Raw genomic sequence first — 22,965 nt, forward strand, 5'->3', positions numbered from 1 at the left:
ATTTTATTCATCTTTCCTAAGTCTTACAATCTATTTCTAGTTATAAATGGACTTCGTAATTGAAAATTATGTCTTAATGTAAAAAGCATCAATTCTGTTTGCCACTCCAGTTCAGCAATGAATTGTGTCTTTCCAATGCCAGAGTTTTGTGTTTGTTAACTGCATTCATATAGAGTTTTTCTAAAATTCCTTTTTACTTTTTTATTATAGTTTAACATATGGCAGTTACTTAGAGAAATATTTAAATATGTCAAAGTAACAATAAAGGACTTGATATAACTTAATTTTATGCTCTAATTTGAAATAAAGTCTTATGAATGAACTGGTATGAATGAAATTCTCTCTAATCTTGAGTGAAATATGTCTAAGACATTTTATTGAACAAATGATTCAAAAATTTTAACTTTTTCTATATGAACATCCTTTAAAAATTATATTTCAGATAAATATTGAGCACCAATTTCCTATGCAAGGCACAAGGGTACAAAGGGAGCAAAGATAAATTAGACCTACATAAACAAAAAGAATCACAAGAGAAATAAAAATGAAAAAGAAAAATAAAGACAGTAAAAAAATAATGGAATACCTAAAAACAGCATCCCAATTCAAATATTTCCCTTGTTTGGAATCTGAATGCTGATCTAAATGTTGAACGGTTTCAGGATCCTGAATCAGGCGCTTAAATTTCTCAACCTCTTTCTGAAAATGAAAAAAGAACAAAATGAGTTACCAATCACACATCTGTTTCAAGGAAAGATTAAATTTAAGTAATTTACTACCCTTCGTTCTGTAGGTCTATCATGTTCTAGTTGACGGCAGCAAATAAGCAGATCATTAAGTGCTAGACTCATGATTCAGAATTTCAGAAAACACATCATCTGTAAAAAAAAAAAATACATATGTAAAATTATTTCAGACTGTGGTATTAATATATAGTTAGATCTAACTGTATAGCTAGAGGCATACTATAATGCACAATGATTTTTCTTAATACTTCCATATTTAAATGAGATTTTCTTAGAATATATCAAAACAAAGCCTTAACATGCAAATGTGCGTTGAATGTGTAGCAGGATAAAAATAAGTAAGGTATAATTTACTTTATTTTTCTGAGACCTCTTCTAAGAAGAGGATCTCTTAGAGGAGAGACCTTTTCTTCTTCTAAGAAACATGACATTTAAATTGAAATATAAAAGATGAAAAAAAGGCAGCCAGGCAAAGAGTAAGGAAAATAGCACTTAAGGATTTAACACTGTCTGAACGATTTAAAAGGACGCTTTCTTTTTTTTTCTTTTTTAAAATTTCATTTATTTATTTATTTTTGGCTGTGCTGGGTCTTTTCTGTGCGTGGGCTTTCTCTAGTTGTGGCGAGCGGGGGCCACTCTTCATTGCTGTGCGCGGGCCTCTCACTGTCGCGGCCTCGCTTGTTGCGGAGCACAAGCTCCAGATGCGCAGGCTCAGTAGTTGTGGCTCACGGGCCTAGTCGCTCCGCGGCATGTGGGATCTTCCCAGACCAGGGCTCGAACCCGTGTCCCCTGCATTGGCAGGCAGACTCTCAACCACTGCGCCACCAGGGAAGCCCAAAAGGACCCTTTCTTATACGTAGTGACTTGCCACTTTCCTGAGCCAAAAGCTTAAATTGCTTATGCTTTGGAATGGATATGTAAGAGGTTATCAGAGCTAGTAAGCCTTGCCTAGCACTTACATCTCAACTGGCTTTATGGTTCTCATTTAATACATAAAAGTAGAAGAAAAATGATATTATTGTTATAAAAGGAAACGAAGGAAATTATATGCTATAGTGATATACCTTGCAAATGTCAAAGGTCAACTATATTTTATATATCTTAATGCCATTGCAGTAGACCTCCTCCTTTTAGATTTTCTGATATAATCAAACCTTCCTTTGATAAACTTAAAAATCTTTCAAGAAAAGCATTGTTTTAGTATTTCTGAGCCTTTTTACAAAGAAGCTTCACTTTTGTTACTATGTTTATAAACAAGGAAAAAATGTACGTCTGTCTATTATATCTACACTACATATATATCTCAAGAGGAAAAAAAGGTGGGCAAAGTCCTTTCCCCATCCATCCACATAAATTCTACTCAATCTTTCAAGATCAAGTATATTACTCTGCCCCTGCTTAATCTCACAGAATCTTAAAATTGGAACGAACTGAGAGACCATGTCCAATCTTCCTACAAAGGAAGAAATCTCTCCAACAAAATTATTGACCTCTCTTTAAACACTCTCACTTAGAACAAACTTCCTAGTAACACTACCTATTTTATTGGCAGATAGCTCTAATTCTCTTCTCCATTTATATCCATAAGTCGTTCTGATTCTTTTACCCCTATAACAACCTCCTTTTCTATGCTGTAGAATACAGGTCATTATTTATTTGATTGCCTTTTTCATTTGATTGTATACCTCTTGAAGACAAGGACTGTCGTTTTTACTTTTCCATTCCTTATAGTTGTATCTAGAACTCCTCTCCCTTCTTGCTCAATCTTAGTTTAAAGGCTTCCTGAGTCAATAAGGAAAATAAAATTGGGATTCTAACCAATGAAAACACCTTAGCAATATCCAAAGAACCGTAAAGGCAGGCACCTATATTCTTTTTTTTTTTTTTTTTTAAGCGGTATGCAGGCCTCTCACTGTTGTGGCCTCTCCCGTTGCGGAGCACAGGCTCCAGACGCACAAGCTCAGCGGCCATGGCTCACGAGACCAGCCGCTTCGCAGCACGTGGGATCTTCCCGGACCGGGGCACGAACCCATGTCCCCTGCATCGGCAGGCGGACTCTCAACCACTGCACCACCAGTGAAGCCCAGGCACCTATATTCTTAATGTTATTTGTAGTGTGAAAAAAAATGCATGTTTACTGAACATGTGACACTTCCAAGAAGTGACAGCCCTAAACTTTTTTTTTAAGCTGTGGCTTTTCTGAACTTGCTTTTCCCCTTATCCAATTCTCAGAGATTGATTACTTTCAAGAAAACAAAACAGTTCAGTATTATCTACATAAACAGGAAATGTTCATTCACTGCGACAAGCAACAATATTTACTGGGCAACTACTATGTGTGAGGTGCTATGTTAGGGGTAGTTAAGACACATAATGAACTAAATAGACACAAATCCTACCCTCATGGAGTCATGACTAGTGGGGAAGAATGACAATAAACAAGTACACTGATAAATCAATGCATAATTCCAAATTGTGATATATGACTCAAAGGGAGCAAATATACATTAGCAATGGAATGGATCATTTTTTATAAACTATCAAGGAAAATGTATCAGAGGAAGTTACAATAAAGCCAAGATCTGAATGAACTGGTGCCAATCACAGAAAGAGTTAAAGGACCAACATCTTAGAGAAGGAAACTAGCACAGCCAAAGGGTCCCAAGATGAAAAAATGCAAAGTATGTTGGAGGAACTGAAAGATGGCCAAAGGAACTAGAGAGTAGACAGGCAGAGTAAGAGTGTCACCAGATAAAGCTGAATTCAATTAATACATTAATCCACAACAATTAAGGTTCTACTCCCAACCATGCAACTGGCATGGTACATGTTTCCTAGGTAACAGCTTCTGAACTGGAAAATCCGTTGTTCCTTTTCGGATCTCAACCAAGTTGGTCCCTTTGCAGAATTTGACAATGATGCTTATATACCAGCTTCCTAGATCTAATTCTACCTGTAGCATGCCATTCTTTTCTAACGGTAAGAGTGTGGAGTCTGTGGTCAGATTGTACTAGTTCATAACCTGGTCCTGCCACTTACAAGCTGTATAACCTTGGGCATGTTAGCTAATCTCTCTAAACCTCCGTCTTCTCAATGATAAAATGAAAAACAATACTAGAACTGAACTAGATCTTCAAAGAGTTACTTATTGTAAGGATTCGTGTCCATGTTTAACACTGCCTGGGACACAGAAGTTGCTCAATAAATGTTAGCAGTTATCATTATTCCCTTTCTGTTTCACAAGTCTCTTTTGATGGTTCTTTTTCCACCCACACCTGAAAGAACATCCTTGTCTCCTTACTTCTCACTGTATGTTCTCACAGTAGGATCTCATCCATTCCTATGACTTCAACACGTGAAAAATGCCCACATCTATTTCATTCAGTGCAGGACCTCACTCTTGAGCTTCAGGAACCTTTTACACGTTGTGCCTTTATATGCGTTTTCCCTTCTGTCTAGAAGGTTCCTATCACCCTCCAGGACAATTTAACACTGCAAGGTCTCACCGCAAACAGAATTGATTCTCCCAGGCTACGTTTCTACAGAACCTCATCCACTCCTCTACCACCACAATCCTCTTCTATCACATTTTCATTCTTAATACTAATAGTCTTGTTACTTATCCGTACCTGATAAAAGCAGCCACCAACGCTCTTGAGTGCTCACCACAGGACAGGATTATCACAAGGAAGACAGTACAGCGAGGTCACACAGCTAGCTGACTCGAACTCCGGGAGTGTGATACCAAAGCCCACGCTCTTAATCACGAGACTGTAGTTTAAGCCCAAACAAATTGCTCGCTGATTAAAACTACTAATTATGAGAGGAGAGAAAAAGATGATTACTCAAGCCATCTAGTTACATCTGGACACGGGAAGGGTACGCGCACGAAGGTTCAATTCTGGGCATTAAGAAGCAGCTTCAAGGCTATGTCGGCTGGAGCAGGAAGGGTGGGCGGACGAGAGCGATAAGGGCAGTGGGCTGGGCAAGATGAGGTGAAGAGAAGGAGTGAGTCTGAAGGCCAGGGCTGAACGGCTCAGATACGACTGAACTCCCCAACGCAGAAGCCACTGCGCTGCTTCCGCGCCCCTACCGCTGGACTCGGATATCCAAGGCGGAATCTCTGGAAGCGGCGATGGCCGAAGCCTAGAATCCCGCTCAACTCGCCTCCCTCACGAGCCCAGCCTTCTGTCCACGCACTATTTCGGCTTCCGGATCAAACCTGGCGTGACCACGCAGCGTGCGTCTCCGTCGGAAGCAGTAAGGCAGACGGGCGCCCGGACACTGTCTGCCCATGCGCGCCAAACGCTACAAGCTTCAGCTCCCAGCACTCGCACCCCCAAAACGACCGCTGCGTTCGCCGCTCGCACTGCCCGCCAATGGCGTGCGACCCTGCCTTCGCCGCTCGCCCGCTAGCTCGGGCTCCGGCTCACTCGTCCCGCCTCCTCGCCCCCTTCAGCCTCACCCCTCCAAATATGAGGACGGATATGACGACAGTTCGAAGGAGAACCAGGCGGGTTTCATTTCGGCGCCTTTCTTTCTCCGGCGGAAGCGATTGGCTGGCGAGGAGCTAAAGAGGCGGGACAAATCGCCGCGGGTTTAGTGCCGCCACTGGAACCGGGAGATGCGGCGCAGAAGCTGTCGCTGTGTTGGCTTTTACCTGGGTCTCGTCTCTTATTGTGGTTCCTTCTGCGGCTTCGATCATGCTGTTACCTTCGGACGTAGCCCGACTGGTATTGGGTAAGCGCCGACGCTGGAGGGAGGGGTATTGAACCAGGCTAAGCAGGACGGAAGGACCTTTGGGGCCAAAGGTTTTCCTTGGGTGGGGAAGCTTTGGGGCTTTGCCTCCCCGCCTGCAAATTCAAACTGGAGGTGAATCTTCTTCAGTCGGAGGCTCGGATGGTTTAAGCTTCTTTGTGTGTGGATGCTCCTCTCTTCCGAGGCTCCGTGGCGAGGGGAGGCTGAAGAGAAGCTCGGGGTGAAACACCTGAGGCCCGGATCCGGTGGGAAAATCAGGCCTGCACACTTAATTAGGATCCCTGCAAGGGGAGTTGCCTATGTGATGGATGGACTGCGTTTTTCAGCCTTGGGCTCACTTTCCCGTGTCAGAGCTGGGACCGAATTAGGAAAAATAAGAACTTCCCCAGCCACCCAGCTTTGTAGAAGAACCTTCTTGACGACCTTCTCATAACTAGCCCTTAGAACTACGAATTTGGGACAAATGGGGTGATCTTCCTTCTCTATCCCCCACCCTCCCGCAAGAAGTCGTAGAGTGTAGAGGTTTGAAATGCCAGTTGCATACTTTAAGACAGCAGCAATTCCTGTTCTTTTGATTAGCAAGAATTTTCACAGGGGAAATGCCTTCCATTTAAACATTTTAACATTTAAACATTTAAACATTTCTAGTCCTAGTTAGTTTTTCCTCAATTTGAAAAGAATTAGTAACACTGCCTGTTGTCAGACTGTATTGTCTGTGTGGGAAACGGGTTTTGTTGTTTTTCCCCTGAAAGAATAAAGAGGATTGTACTGCTGGGAATGAGAGCCACATAAATCTCAAAACCAGAGCCAGTGATTTACAGACATCATATATGAATGGTAAATGGTAAACATCTGTGATAAAACTTCCCCTGGCATCCACGGCCATTACTACCATTATTTTATTGCCAAAAAAATCCATTTCGTATTCCATTTTAAGTACTCAGCCCTGTCCAAAAAAAACGGCTTTTGTGCACAGGTTCTCGATGAGCACATTTTGCAGAAAACATTAGAAGGTAATGGTTCTACCATATGTTTTTGGAGAAAATAATGACTTAAGTTTAAACTAATATTTTGTTAATGTTTGGTTAATCTTTTGTGCACTTTATCAGAACTGAATATCAACAGTTAACCTACATCATCTAAGGAAAAAGCTAGCTATCTTGTAATTGTTATATTAATTAGGCTTATATGTAAACAGATCCAAAGTAGACTTTCACAAAGTTCACAATAACATTGACATACTTTATTATGGGTAGCTGTCTTGTGCATTGTGGGATGTTTATCAGCATCCCTGGCTTCTATCCATTAGATGCCAGCAGGACCCAGTCCCCACCCCCACCCAGTCGTGAGAATAAAAAAAGTGTCCAGATATTGCCAGTATGTTTCCTGGAGGGCACGAACCACTGGTCTTAAGAAAGCAGTACGATTTTCTAACTGGAATAATTTACACCAAACTTGTATTTATTCTCCACAAACCAGCTACTCTCCTAGACTTCCTCCTTTTTTTTAAATGGATAAAAACTACAGAGATTGTTTCTTACCCTAAAATTCTTATTTGTCATTCACATTCCATTTTCATTGCCACCAATCCTAGCAGTATGCATCCCATTACTTCTCTTTTGGACTGTTGTCATGGCTTCTCATATGGTCCTGCAATTCATCTTATTTACTGTTACAAAAATCTGCCTAAAGCATTCACACTACACCTCCAATTCTGAAAGTTGAAAGAGTTGTGCACTTAAAAAATTTCAAGTTGTGCAAAAGAATAATACCAAAAAAAGCAAATCTCCCCACACTCACCACTCTTGCTTTTTTCATTTAGCATTATCATATCAACATGGAGATCTGTGATCACACAACTTAGTGGCTTAAAATATTAACAGTTTTATTATTTGCTCATGTTTCTCCTCCTGTCAGTACTCCCTCCCTCTCAGTACTCCTTCAGCCCCTCTCATTGTTGGCCCCTTTTCTTCATTATGTCCTTTCAGCAAATCTTTGGGTGGTAGTATGTTCCAGGCACTGTGCCAAATGCTAAAAATAGAGTTCTTCCCTTAGAGTTTACATAATTGGGTTTTTTACCCTTACCCACACACACCAAAACATTTTCCTAGACCCCACCTCACATTCTATCTAATGCTCTATCTATGTCATCCTTTCACAAGTCAGATTTATTCAAAGAATAAGCTCTACTTAGTTGCTCTATTTCCTCACTTAGCTTTCATTCTTCAACATACTGTGCTTTCGTACCTCACTACTCCACTTAAATAGCCCTTGCTACTCTGCTACATCCAGCTATTTCCTTGCTGGAATTTCTTTAAATATTGTACAGGCCAAACTACATCAAAGTGTTGTTTGTTGCCTCTGGGCCACCAGTTTTGGTTTTATTAGTATGTCATACAAGGTGCTCTGTGGAACTGATCCTACCCATCTCTCTTGCTTGATCTCAACTTTTCGACATAGGCCCTATGCTCCAGGCATACCAAACGACTTGCAGTTTCTGCAGATACTCTTCTTATGTATTTTGTTCTCTCTGCCTGCAATGTTTTTCTCCCCTAGTACACTTGTATTCAAGGTTCAGGTCAATTGTAATCTCTCAAACTTTTTCCAGCAGGTACAGTTAGTACTTTCTCCTTACATGCTCTCATGGCATTGTGGATTACTTCTGTCATACTCTTACCATGTTTTATTGTAGCTTTGTGTTTACTTACTTTTTTTTTTTTTGGTAAAATAAAACATAACAAAATTTAACCATTTTAGCCATTTTTACAGTTCTGGGACATTAAGTACAATCACATTGTTCTGTAACCATCACCATCATTCACCTATAGAACCTCACCTTACCAAAATGAAACTTACTTTTTTGTCCTATGTAGTATTCTTAATCTGGGATTAATGGACAGGCTTCAAGAGTTCTGTGAGCCCCCAGACTATCTATAAAACTTAATGTATAGGTGGGGCATTTTTTTTATGGGTAAAGTATCCAGAACCTTATTTAGATTCCCAAATATGTTTGTTCCTTCCTGTGTGAGTCAGCATCCATTCAGGAAAACTGAAAGTAATCTGAGTATTTAACATGGAGGGATTTAATGAGGGAATTGGTTACACTGGTGATAGAAAAGCTAAGACAAGCTGCTTACATGAGCCAGCTCAGAGAGTAGCAACAGCAGGAAACCACTCTGATAATCAGTAAGACAAGGAGAGATGAAACCCAGAGGCTGGTTTCACTGTGGAAGCTGGAAGGTAGACTTGTCTGGTGTGGGAGCAGTAGTAGAGGAGATTCTACCATGGCAAAGAGGAAATGGAGGAAAAAAACATGGCTGCTTCCAACTGCCCTCCAATCTCCAACTGGTGCTTCCCATTGATTGAACCCAACCAGAAGCTAGCTGACATGGAGCCCAGGAAATTGCCTGCAGGGGCTCAGGTTTCCTGTCCTACAGGGCAGAGCAGGGGAAACAGGAAGAGTAGATTTGAAGGCAAACAACCAGGACTGCCATACCTCTGAAAGTTGAAGAGCCACTGGTTCTATTCACCTTTATATCACTAAGACGTAGATATTTAATAAATATTTACAAAAGTGTAGCTGTGATCATGACCTTCCCCTTTGTACTGAATAATATCTGTCATTTTTTTCAGATTCTGTTTATTCAGATTCTGTTATTTATTCATAATAATATGTCATTGCTGACATTTACAACATTTTATGGTCCTTACCCATTCTGTCTTTTCAGCTGTATTTCCAGCTGTTCTCCATCATATACCTAGTTCTTCATCCAAAACAGGCATGTTCTTCAAACATGCTCCATATGTGCTTTCCATCAGCTTCGTTGGGATTCCCCTACTGTCCTTCACTATTTGTCTCTTCCTTGAAACATGCATAGTATTCCCCAGTCTGTTAATACTTTCTCTAGCCCCTATGAAGTAACTCCAATTGTCTTACCACCTTTCCTTATATTACAGTTATTTGCATGTATATCTTTTGGGTCCTTGTAGATTATAGCTTCTTTATAGAGAGATTTTCTTTGTTATTTGTGGATCTAGTAATATAAAGCACTGTAAGTTAAGTATAAAGCACTGCAAGTTAAGTCTTCCCAAGAATTATTTACATTTTTTAAAGATCTTAAACTACTGATATTTGGGGGAAATTATTAGAATATGTGAAGGAAATATTTTCAGGTAGGGAGGTTTGCTGTCTCTTGCTTTCTTCATCAGGTGTATCTCTCTTTATCTTTCCCTCTCTATAAATAGGAAGAAGAGAGGGCAGACTGTTGGCATCCTAGGTCCTAAAATTCAAAAACCCTAGATATAGCTAGGATTTTGTCTTTCCTTCTCTTTTTCAATTATGTTTTCCCTTCAGTCTATTTGTTACTCATTACTACCGCCACTGAAAAGCAGGCAGAAGACAATATTAAGAAAAAAAGACATTCAAATTACCTATTTGAACATTGTTCAGTAAGTTTACACAAAAGATGTAGTTATTTTAAAGTTTTTTTTTTTTTTTTTTTTTTTTTTTTGTGGTACGCGGGCCTCTCACTGCTGTGGCCTCTCCCGTTGTGGAGCACAGGCTCCGGACGCGCACGCTCAGCGGCCACGGCTCACGGGCCCAGCCGCTCCGCGGCACGTGGGATCCCCCCAGACCGGGGCACGAACCCGCGTCCCCTGCATCGTCAGGCGGACTCTCAACCACTGCACCGCCAGGGAAGCCCTAAAGATTTTTTTAAGGAATAAAAAGGAGAAACAAATTAAACTAATTTTGATTGAAGAGTAACTATTTGTATTATTGTAATAAAAGATAATTGGCCCCTATTGTGTATTTTCATTGTAACATTTTAGATTTAGAATAATTTGTACCTAAAATTTCCCCCATTATTCTGATTGAGAATTGGTTACAATCAGGTACTTAATGATGATAAATAAGCTTTTCGTAGGCAAATAACTGGTTAACTGTAAGTGTAATAATAAATGAGCATGAAAGCAATCAACTGTTGCTTTACCACATTATTTTGGAACTTCCCAGACTAAAGTAAAGCAGAATACATCAAGTCTAATCCAAAATGGGAATTCTGGATAGCCCAAAGGTGGGAAGTTTTTTGAAGAGCAGAAGAGTTATATCAGATATTGCTATTTAAAAATGTATCATAACTTTTAAACACTGTTGTAGAAGCAATCTAGCCTTTTAACAAAGGCTTTTCTCAAATGTATACTATACAAAAGTATAATATCTTACAAGAAGCCAAAAACTATCTGGTCTTCATTGATTCCTTTTTTTTTTTTGGCTGCGCCGCTAATTCCCTGACCCTCGGCAGTGAAAGCACGGAGTCCTAGCCACTGGACCACCAGGGAATTACCACCATATTTTTCTAGAAAGGTTAACTGTATATCACTATATTCTGTCTTGGGCAGCATTTCTCAACCTCTATTTCGTTATCATACCCTTAGGAAGTATTTTTAGACTTTTTTTTCCCCTAATTGCCCCTTGCATGAGATTTTAATGTTACAAATACACTGTTTATATATTGTATGTATATCTGTGATTTATGCATAAAAAGAGTTATATTTTATTCATTCCCCTTCCTCCCCAGTACCAATTTTCACCCCCTTGGGACTATGTCATGCGTTTTGAGAATACTTGGTCTAGAAAAAAGCAAATCTACTTTAAGGAATTAGATTTCATAGCACCAGCTGTTAGAAGTCCCAAGTGATTGTCAATGTCTGGGGTGATTAGTACTTTTGAAACTTTCTACCATGAAAAGAAACTGTTTGGGGTCTTCAATTTAAGTCTTGAAGCATGTAAAGAAAAAGCTCCAACTGCCCTGATTCCATGAATGATTCTAGTGATTTATAGACATTTAAAATTCTAACTTCATGAAATCCTAGTGGCAGCTGACTTACTTATTCCAAATAATGTAACTGTTAGAAAGCCAGTCATAAAAAATGATTTCTTTTCAGCTGGCTATAGTTTTATTGGGGTTTATATTGGGTTGTTTATTTGTGAAAAATGAAAAACCAAGGAAAATAGCAGTCTATCTTTGATCCACATTGAAAGTGATTTTATATTTTCAGTGAAGGGGATATTGAAGTGGTAGTATCTGAAGTGAAAGGTTTCTTCTGATTTCTAAATGCTTTCTCACACTCCAAACGACAATGTCTTTGGTTGTTTTTTTTGTATGTTTGTTTCTCCCTGTAGCATTGATTAGCAAGAGGTTGGAAAACTGATTCATCAACTATGAGTACAAACTGGTGAATTGGTTCCCAAATCCCAGGTAGGGCATTCCCTAAAATAGGATGACAATTTCCTTGCCCTTTTCTTTTTATAATGCTCGTATATAATAACTTTGTAGGCCCTCTCAATTTTTTGACTTGAAGGGCCTGGTTGAAGATATCATTCCAGGTGAAGAGGGTAGACCTTTATAATTTTAAAGTTGGGAAAGACCTTAGTAATAATTGCCTTAGTAGTTATTAACTATTATACCAACACCAAGGTAAATATACTACAAAGGGAATCTAGTATCCAGTAATAGGATTTCGGTACATAGGGAATTCAAAAAAAGATTCTCTGAGGAAGTGATAATTACAGTAGACCTGAAGAATGAGTTGGAAAAAAAAGAAAAGGAAAAAAAAAAAAAAGAATGAGTTGGAAGTAGCTAGGCTAAGAAAAGATAAGCTGCCCAAGCAAAGGCAATAAAGTATACAGTAGCCTTGAAATAAGAGCATTTATGTATTGAAAACATGCTCAACATCAGTAATTATTAAATAGAAATCAAAACTACAATGAAGTACCACTTCACAGCAGTCAGGATAGTCATATTAAAAAGTCTACAAATAACAAATGTTGGAGAGGGTGTGGAAAAAAGGGAACCCTCCTACACTGTTGGTGAGAATATAATAAGTTGGTGCAGCCACTATGGAAAACAGTATGGAGGTTCCTCAACTAAAATTAAAGTTGCCATATGATCCAGCAGTCTCCCACTCCAGGGCATATAAACAGACAAAACGATAATTCAAAAAGATACATATACCTGTATGTTCATAGCAGCACTATTCACAATAGCCAAGACATGGAAACAACCTAAATGTCCATCAACAGATGACTGGATAAAGATGTGGTACGTGTATACAATGGAATACTACTCAGCCATAAGAAAGAATGAAATAATGCCGTTTGCAGCAACATGGATGGACTTGGAGATTATCATACTAAGTAAAGTAAGTAAAAAAGAGAAAGACAAATACCATATGATATCACTTATATGTGGAATCTAAAGTATGACACAAATGAACCTATTTACAGAACAGAAATACTCTCAGACATAGAGAACAGACTTGTGGTTGCAGGGGGGAGGAGAGGATGGATTGAGAGATTGTTGTATAAACAACAAGGTGCTACCATACAGCATAGGGAACTATATTCAATATCCTGTGATAACCATAATGGAAAAGAATGTTTTAAATGTGTGTGTGTGTGTGTGTGTGTGTATTTATTTATGTATAACTGAATCACTTTGCTGTACAGCAGAAATTAACACAATATTGTAAATCAACTATATTTCAGTTTTTAAAAAAAGCATTCATGTATTCATGAAATTGAAAGACCGGTTTGGCTAGGAAAGACGGAATGACAAGACATAAGGCTAAAGAGGAAATTAGGATATAAAACAAGTAGAGCCTCATATGACATATTAAGAATATAGGATTTTTTCTCATTGAGATATAATTCACATACCACAGGGTGTAAATTTCAGTAGTTTTTAGTACGTGTTGTGCTACCATCACCATTATCTTAATTCCAGAACATTTTATCACCCCGGAAAGAAACCCCATACTCGTTAACAGTCACTCCCAATTTCTCCCTTTTCACATCTTCTGGCAACTAGTAATTTACTTTCTGTCTATAGATTTGCCTGTTCTGGACATTTCATGTAAATATGATTATACAGTATGTGGCCTTTTATGTCTGACTTCTTGAATTTACCAGTGTTTTCAAGATTCATCAATGTTTCAACAAGTATAGATAATTCCTTCTTATGGATGAATAATATTCTGTTGTATGGATATACCACATTTTGTTTGTCCATTGATGAACAGTAGCTTGTTTCCACTTTGGGGCTATTATTAAAAATGCTGCTGTGAACATTTGTGTACAAGTTTTGTTTGGGCATATGATTTCAGTTCTCTTAGATATATTCCTAGGAGTGGATTAGCTTGATTGTATGGTAATTCTATGTTTACTATTTTTGAGAACTTAACATATGGTTTTCAAAAGTGTCTGTACCATTTTATGTTCCTACCAGCAATATATGAGGTTTCCAATTTCTCCACATTTTTGCCAATACTAACTACTGTCTGTCTTTTAATTCTAGGTATCCTAATGGGTATGAATTAGTATATCTCATTGTGCTTTTGCTTTTACATTTTCCTAATGACCAACGAAGTTGAGCCTCTTTTCGTGTGCTTATTAGCAGTTTGTGTATCTTCTTTGGAGAAAGGTCTGTTCAGATCTTTTGTGCATTTTTTAATTGGGTTATTTGTCTTGTTATTATTGTCTTGCAAGAGTTTTTTTAATATATTCTGTATTCTGGTCCCTTATCAGATATATGATTTGCAAATATTTTCTTCCGTTTTGTTGGTTGTCTTTTCACTTTCTTGATAGTATCTTTGGAAGTACAAAAGTTTTTAATTTTGATAAAGTTCAGTTTATTTTTTTCTTTGGTTGCTTATTCTTTAGATGCCATATGTAAGAAACCATTATCTAATCTAAGGTCAAAAAAATTTACACCTGTGACTTTTTTCTAAAAGTTATAGTTTTAGCTCTTATATTTAGGTCTTTGATTCATTTTGAGTTACTTTTTGTATTTAGCATGAAGAAAGGGTCCAACTTCAGTTTGACAACTGGTGGCTATCCAGTTGTCCCAGCACCAGCTGTGAAAAGACTATTCTTTCCCCCATTGAAGTGATGTGGTACTTTTCTAAAAACTCAATTGACCATAAAAGCTTAGACTGTTAATTCTGTTCAACTGACCTACATATCTATCCTTATGCCAGTACACAGTTATCTTGATTACTATAGCTTTGTAATATGTTTTGAAATAGGTAAATGTGAGTCCTCCAGTTGTTTTGTTTTCGAGATTGTTTTGCTACTCTGTGTCCCTTGTATTTCCTTACAAATTTTAGGATCAGTTTATTAATTTCTGCAAAAAAGGCAGGTGGGGTTTTGGTAGGGATTGTGTTGTGTGTGTAGGTCAACTTTGGGAGTATTGATATTCTTCGGGTCCATGAACCCAAGATATCTTCCCATTTATTTAGTCTTATTTAACGTCTTTTAATGTTTTCTAGTTTTAGTGTACTCTTATTTTGTTAAACTTATTTCTAAGTATTCTTTTTAATGTTATTTTAAATAGAATTGTTTTCTTAATTTCATTTTTGGATTGTTCATTGCAAGTGTATAGATATACAGTTGATTTCTGTATAGGCATCTTGTATCCCACAGCCTTGCTGAAGTCATTTAAAATTTTCTATATGTGACATCATCTCTTCTGGAAACAGAACTGACTTTTGGTTTCATTGATTTTTCTCTATTTTTTAACTCTCTATTCCTTTTTTTTTTTTTTTCCTCTAATATCCATTATTTCCTTCCCTCTGCTTCCTTTGGGTTTAGTTTGCTCTATTTCTAGTTTCTTAAAGTGCAAGGATAGGTTATGGATTTGAGGTCTTTCATCTTTTTAATACAGGTATTTATAGCTATAAGTATACAAATAAGCAATGCTTTAGCTGATAAGTTTTGGTATATTGTATTTTTGTTTGCATTTATCTTAAAATATTTTCTACTTATTTATATATTCTCTGACCCTTTGATTATTTAGGAGAGTGTTTGATTTCCACATATTTGTGAATTTCCCATTGTTTCTGATTTCTCATTTAATTCCATACTCAGTATGATTTCAGTCTTTTTTCATTTATTAAAGACTGGGCAATTAGGAGAGAAATTGAAATAACAAGCATCCAGATTGGAAAGGCAGGAGTCAAATATCTCTGTTTTCAGATTAGATGATGTCTTGACCAGGCTAGAACTTTCAGTACAGTGTTGCATAGAAGTGGCAAGAGCAGGCATCTTTGTCTTGTCCTTGATCTTGTGGGGAAAGCTTTGAGTCTTTCATCATTGAATATGACGTTCACTTGTCTTAATGTCCACTTTGTCTAATACTGGTGTAGCCTCTCCAGCTGTCATTAGGTTACTGTCTGGATGGTGTATCTTTTTCCATCCTTTTATTTTCAACTAATTTGTGTCTTTAATCTAAAGTATGTCTATTGTCAAGAACATATAGTTGGATCATATTTTTATTCATTCTGTGAGTCTCTGCCTTTTAATTAGGTGCTTAATCCATTGCCATTAAATGTAATTACTGATTAGATGTGGATTTTGTCTGCCATTTAATTATTTGTAGTCTATACATCTTACTTTTTTTTGTTCTGCTATTCCTCTAGTACTGCCTTTTTTGTATTGAGTAGATCCAGTTTAACATTCTAATTTCATTGTTTCCTTTTTATTTTTTATGTTTAAGTTATTTTCTTCATGATTGCTTAGAGATTACAGTTAACTTAAAACAATTCTATTTGGATTAATATCAACTTAGTTTCAATAGTATATTAAAAATTTTGCACCTTTATAATTCCATTCCCTTTCCCCTTCTTTTTGCTGTTAAAGTAATATAAATTACATCTTCATATATTGTAGGCCCATCAAGACAGATTTATAATTGTTGCTGTATGCAGTTGTTTGGTTTTTTTTTTGAACATTTTCCCCCTTTTTAATTAATTAATTTATTTTTTATTTGGCCACATAGCGTGTGGGATCTTAGTTCCCCAACCAGGGATGGAACCCACGCCCCCTGCATTGGAAGCACAGAGTCTTAACCACTGGAGCGCCAGGGAAGTTCCTGCAGTTGTCTTTTAAAGCAGAGAGGAGAAAAAGGATTACAAACAAATATCATTTATACTATTTTATTCTTGCCTGTGTAGTTACCTTTACCATTTCTCGTTAATATTTTAGTGTGGATTTGACTTTCATTTTAGTCTGAAGGACTCCCTTTAATATTTCATATAGGGCAAGTCTGTTAGCAGCAGATTATTTCAGTGTTTTTAATCTGGGACTATCTTAGTTTCTTAATTTTGAAGAAGTCATGCTAGATAATAGAATTCTTGGTTGACTTTTTCCTGTCAGCACTTTTAATATGTCATCTCACTGCCTCTGGCCTTCATGATTTCTAATGAGAACTCAGCTGTTAATCTTATAGAGGATCCCTTGTATGTTATAAGCCATTTCTCTTTCCACTTTCAAGATTCTCTCTTTTGGCAATTTACGATATATCTAGCTATGGATCTCTTTGAGTTTATCTTACTTGTAGTTTTTTGGGTTTCCTGAATAAGTAGATTGATTATAGTTTCCTAAAATTTGGGGTGTTCTCAGCCCAATATTTCTTCAAATATTCTTTCTACCCTTTTCTGTCTCTCAGTTCCTTCTGGGACCCCCAGAACATATGCTTATGTTGGTACATTTGAAAAAGTTTCACAGGTCTCTGAGACTGTTCACTTTCGTCATTCTTTTTTTGTTTGTGTTCCTCATACTAGATAATCTCATTTGATCTATGTTCAAGTGCACTGATTCTTTGATCTTTCTCCTCAAATCTGCTATTTATTGGCAAATTTTGTACTTCAGTTATTATGTTTTTTGTTTTCAACTCTAGAATTTCTACATGGTTTTTTTCTTTTAATTTCTTTCTCTTTTATTTCTTTTTCATAGATGTTCTCATAATTTTGTTTAGCTATTTAGGTATAGTTTTCTTTAGTTCTCTGACCTTATTTTAAAAAGCTGGAAGTTTTAAGTCTAGTGCCTTGGCTTCCTTAGTGACAGTTTCTACTGACCGTACATTTTCCCCCTTGTTTATTAGCCATACTTTCTTGTTTTTCTGCATGTCTCATAATTTCTTTACTGAAAATTGAGAACTTTAAAAGTTTTCAATTGGTATAGTGGTAGAATGTGACAACTCTTGTAATCTGATTCACCTCCCTCCTTCATGTTTGTTATTGCTCCTTGTTGTTGTTTAGCAGTTTTTTTTTTAACGATTAGTCTCCTGAACTAATTATGTAAAGTCTATATTCTTTGAGTTTATATTCTATGATTGGACAATGATTTTCTTAAATGCTTGGAGTCAGTAAATCTCCCACTGTTTGCTAGGGGGCTGTGTGTACATTGGGGTATGCTTCAACATTCAGCTAAGCATTTGACAGCTTTGCCTTAGCCTTCACTTCCTGCTTGTCAGAGGCTTATGGTCAGCCAGAGGTGAGTGCTTAGGGTTGTCAGATCTTTTCTGAATACACATGCTACCCTACGTTTGCACATGGCCTTCTAGTGTCCCAGGAGTATGTCAGAGCCTTTAAAATCCCCCTACAGACTTCTCATTCCCCAGCTTTTCTTTTTGAGTTTGTTTGTTTGTTTAGCTTGTTGTTTGTCCCAACCATTATCTCTGTCATAGGCAGCTGTAGTGTTAACCAGTTTCTGCTGATTGATTTAACAAAAACACCTCCAAGGAGAAGGTTTACAGAGGGTGAACTTTGATTCAATTCAAAGACAAGCCATGCAAGTGAGGTTTTACATGAAGTTGTCACACAAATCAAATAATGACAGTTTCTGGGAATGGGACTTGGGAAAGATTCCAGCTTCATCTGATCTGTCCGTTTTCTACTGGGCTGCTGGTTTTCACTGCATTTGCAGGCTGTTGATTTTCAAGTATACCACTCAGTTGGAGAGATGAGCATGAGAATAGAGGAAGTTAAAATGCCACAGTGTTCATTGTCCTTACTGACATTCAGCCATTTTTCTTAATAAATGCTCACAGATTTTTTTGCAAGACAATGATTATTTTCAGAGTTCTGTAAAAGTTTAATAATTTGTGCCAGTGTTCTCATTGCTTTTATAGAAGAGAGGACTTTTGGAGGTCCTTACTCTTCCATTCCTGCTGAAACTGCTCAGGATTTAGAAGTTTAACCTGAGAGCTGTGGGAAATGATGTGAGCCCTTCAGCTTTACACAAGGAAATAACTTAAGCAGATTTGATTCACAAGTCAAGGCGGGTGTGATGCCTTATAGATGAAGTATCTTACTCTGGAATAATTTAAGTGCTTTTTTTCCCCAAAGCCACAATGCTTATTTTAACACGATAGAATAAGAACCTGGTCTCCTGATATCCTATCTAGTGTTCTTTTTCTGCTGTACTACTGCTTATAGAGTTGGTTAGTTGAACCCCAGTGATGCTAAGAAATAAGTAAACAAGGATAGGATGCTAGTCAAGACAGTGTTCATATATATGAAAGTACAAAGCACTGGTACATGATATTGTTTCATAAATGTCAGTTAGGTGTGAATATTAAAGTTCTGGTTGAAATAGTTAATGCTTTGATTCCCAAAGGGCAGAAATTAAAAAGCAAAGGAGTGCCTTTCTTACATTTCATACGAAGTAGGTCTTCTCTTCAATTTTTTTTTTAAACCATTAGGCAAATAAGTGAAATATACAGGTAAATTGCAATGTTGAGAGAATGTAATTTTTTTCATAATCCAATAAGTTAATTTATAGCATCTACTCACCTAGTTAATGTGGAGGCTATGGAGTAGAACATTTATCACTTATTGGTTCTCTTGTTATTTATTGTTACTTTATTGTTTCTCCTGTAAGCATTACTGTGCAGTAATTGCGCTTTATCAAACACCTTATTTTTCTGGGTTAGCTAGAGTTTCTGGGAGTTTTGGTTTTTTCCAGTTTTATTGAGATGTAATTGATGTGCATCACTGTATAAGTTTAAGGTGTACAGCATAATGGCTTGACATATATATTGTGAAATGATTGCTGCAGTAAGTTCAGTTCGCCTCTATCATCTCACATAATTACAATAAAAAGAGAAAGCAAAAAAACAAATTTTTTTTTCCTTGTGATGAGAACTCTTAGGATCGATTAAATCTCCTAACAATTTTCATATATATCATACAGCAGTGTTAAGTATAATCACTTAATATATTGCAGTGTACTTACAGTACCTAGTATTTACAGTTGACCCTTAAACAACACAGATTTGAACTGTGCGGGTCCACTTACATGTGGATTTTTTTTTCAACAAACACACACTACAGTACTACACAATCCATAGTTGGTTGAATCTGCGTATGTGGACCTCGGATTTGGAGGGCCAACTATAGTTATACATGGATTTTTCGACTGTGTGGCGGGTCGATGCCCTTAGCCCCAGCATTGTTCAAGGGTCAACTGTATTTATCTTGTAACTGGAAATTTGTACCTTCTGACCACCGTTTTCTGATTGCCCCTCCTTCCATCCCCTGCCTCTGGTAACCACAAATCTGGTCTCTTTTTCTGTGAGTTCAGTTGGGTTTTTTTGTTTTTGTTTTTAAGATTCCACATATGAGTGAGATCATATAGCATTTGTCTGTCTTGGCCTAAGTTATTTCACTTACCATAATACTCTCAAGTTCCATCCATGTTGTCCCAAATGCCAAGATTTCATTTTTTTTTATTAATGGCTGAATAATACTCCATTGTGTGTATATATACACCACAACTTATTTATCCATACATTCATCAGTGGACACTTAGGTTGTTTCCATGCCTTGGCTATTGTAAATAATGCTGCTATGAACACAGGGGGCACAGATATCTTTTCAAGATAGTGTTTTTTCTTTCCTTTGGATATATTCCCAGAAGTGGAATTGCTGGATCACATGGTAGTTCTATTTTTAATTTTTTGAGAATCCTCCATACTGTTTTCCGTAGTGGCTGTATCAGTTTTCAATCTCACCAACAGTACACAAGGTTGAATTGGATAACTTGGTTTCTTGTTCTTGAATTTTATGAGTTCTTTATTTATGTGGGTTATTAACCCCTTATCAGATAGATATGTGGAAATATTTTTCCCATTCCATAGGTTGTTTTTTCATTTTGTTGATGGGTTTCTTTTGCTGTGCAGAAGCTTTTTAATTTGATATATTCCAACTTGTTTATTTTTTATTTTGTAACTTGTGCATTAGGTGTCAAATCCAGAAAATCACTGCCAAGACCCATGTCAAAGGGCTTTTTTCCTGTTTTCTTCTAGGAGTTTCTTGCTTTCAGGTCTTATGTTTAAGTCTTTAATCCATTTCAAGTTAATTTTTGTGAGTGGTGTAAGATAAGGGTCTAGTTTCACTCTTTTACATGTGAATATCCAATTTTTCTAGCACCATTTGTTGAACAGATGGTTTTTTTCTCCATTGAGTATTCTTGGCTTCCTTGTCAAATTTAGTTGACCGTTTATGCTGTGGATTTTTTCTAGGCTCTCAATTCTGTTCTCCTGATCTATTTGTCTGTTTTTATGCCAGTACCATACTGTTTTGTTTACTATGGCTTTATAGCATATTAGCTAGAGTTTTTCTTTTCGAACAGTTGTTTTATGAATTCTGCTTTGTACTGCAGCACAAACTGGTGTTTCAGGCAAGGCTGTAGAATCCCGTCATGTTCACCTGAAGTTACATTTATGATGTGAAACTGCTGTAGTATTTTCAACAGCAGTTTTAATTGAAAGTTCAGCATTTACTGAAATTACTGAGTTACATTTTATTTTTCCTTTAGGTTACTTACAACAAGAGAACCTTACTTCTACCTGCCAGGCTTTTATTTTGGAAAGTTCAAATTTAAAAGAATATGCAGAACACTGTACAGATGAAGGTTTTATCCCAGCCTGCTTACTGGTGAGTGATTTGTTCTTTAAGGAAATATTTCATCATTGACCCACATAAGACACTATAAACATGGTCTTAAAAATCAGCCCATTAGCAAAATCAAAATGGGCAGAAATTTTGATAGTTTGTATTCATGCATCGGTGGAAAGACCTAAAGAAGGCCAGCTCTTTTTTTCATACATTTATGTCTAAGCTGGGAAGTGAATTCCAACTTTGAGAGTCAGTTTCAAAATGACACCCTCATTTCTAATTAGTTTCACTACTGCTTGTTTTGGGGCTTACTTGTTTACTGCCTGTTATGGACTAAATATTTATATCCCTCCAAAATTCGTATATTGAAACCCCACCCCTCAGTGTGATGGTATTTAGAGGTAAGGCCTTTGGAAAGTAAATAGGTTTAGATTAGAATATGAAGTTGGGACCCTCATGATGGGATTTAAAAAGTGAAAGACAGAGAAATTTCCACGTGCACACACATCAAGAAGGGGGATGTCTACAAGCCAGGAAATAGGTCCTCACCAGGAACCAAATCATCTGCCAACTTGATCTTGGATTTCCCAGCTTGCAGAACAATGAGAAACAAGCCACCTGGTCTATGGCATTATATAGCAGTCCAATCTTTCCTATATTTGCTTTTCCTATAGTTGCTTACTTCAGACAAATATGAAACATATTTTGATATCTTGTTGTCACCTCTTTTTTAAATATCACTAGACCAGTAGAGCATTGTTTGGTATTTAATGGGTATATGCTAGAACTACATTATTTGAAATGGTATTTTGTCATTTTATTTTATTTTATTTTATTTTGCGGTACACGGGCCTCTCACTGTTGTGGCCTCTCCCGTTGCGGAGCACAGGCTCTGGACGCGCAGGCTTAGCGGCCATGGCTCACGGGCCCAGCCGCTCCACGGCATGTGGGATCTTCCCGGACCAGGGCACAAACCCGTGTCCCATGCGTCGGCAGGCGGACTCTCAACCACTGCGCCGCCAGGGAAGCCCTGTCATTTTATTTTAAACATGGGTCTTTAGATTCATTTCAGCTGTCACAGACAACATGATTATCTACGGAGGAAACCTAAAAAAACATTCAAAACTGCTGGAGTTTAGCAAGGTCACAGGATACAAAGTGTACGAAAGTCCATCATATTTCTTTATACCTACAATGAGCCATTGGAAGTGGAATTTAAAAAAAAATACCATTTATAGTAGCACCCAATAAACAAACAAAAATAAAATACTTAGTTAATATATCTAACAAAATATGCGTAAAATCTGTATGCTAAAATCTACATGAAAGAAATCAAAAGACTTGAATAGAAAGAAAGATACACTGTGTTCATGGAATGAGCAACTCAATATTGTTAAATGTCCATTCTCCAAATTTTGATCTATACATTCATTACAGTCAAAATCCCAACAAGTTTTTTGTTTGTTTTTGTTTTGAAATGGCCATTTACTGACTATGTCTGATCTGCAAGGTACTATTTACATCCTATTGTTGTTCACATAGTTTTTTCAAGAATAAACAGAAACTACATCTAATCCATTCATTTAAGGGGGATGGCTAACGATGTGACACAGAAAGCCCTGTGTCTGCCTAGGGGAAATAGAGTAAGTCCCCTACATAGGAACCTTCAAATTGCAAACTTTCCAAGATGCGAAATGCTACTACCCAGACATCACTGGAT

At 37.3% G+C, this 22,965-nt stretch overlaps 2 protein-coding genes across 9 annotated transcripts in view; one reads left to right on the top strand and one right to left on the bottom strand.

The window, feature by feature from the left end:
- The window catches only part of ATM (ATM serine/threonine kinase), a 140,135-nt gene extending 135,146 nt beyond the window's left edge, over positions 1-4,989 (bottom strand). For 5 of the 6 annotated variants that reach the window (XR_004527828.2, XR_004527830.2, XR_004527829.2 and 2 more), the window contains exons 1-3: positions 4,376-4,989; positions 780-878; positions 587-699 (exon numbers count right to left, since the gene is read on the bottom strand). Coding sequence is in view for 3 of the 6 variants with exons in the window: in XM_033862083.2 (XP_033717974.1) it covers positions 587-699; positions 780-851 (185 nt within the window). In the remaining 3 variants the exon portion in view is untranslated. The remainder of the gene's footprint in view (positions 1-586; positions 700-779; positions 879-4,375) is intronic. The other variant, XM_019941951.3, reaches the window with a different exon arrangement.
- Positions 4,990-5,192: 203 nt separating this feature from the next.
- Positions 5,193-22,965, top strand: part of NPAT (nuclear protein, coactivator of histone transcription) — a 56,585-nt gene continuing 38,812 nt past the window's right edge. For 2 of the 3 annotated variants that reach the window (XM_019941952.3, XM_019941953.3), the window contains exons 1-2: positions 5,193-5,486; positions 21,166-21,284. In XM_019941952.3, coding sequence (XP_019797511.1) covers positions 5,450-5,486; positions 21,166-21,284 — 156 coding nt within the window. In that variant the 5' untranslated portion in view covers positions 5,193-5,449. Of the gene's footprint in view, positions 5,487-12,588; positions 12,708-21,165; positions 21,285-22,965 lie in introns of all 3 variants that reach the window. The other variant, XM_073808252.1, reaches the window with a different exon arrangement.

Source organism: Tursiops truncatus, chromosome 8 (assembly GCF_011762595.2).
Source record: "Tursiops truncatus isolate mTurTru1 chromosome 8, mTurTru1.mat.Y, whole genome shotgun sequence".
NCBI classification, from domain to species: domain Eukaryota; kingdom Metazoa; phylum Chordata; class Mammalia; order Artiodactyla; family Delphinidae; genus Tursiops; species Tursiops truncatus.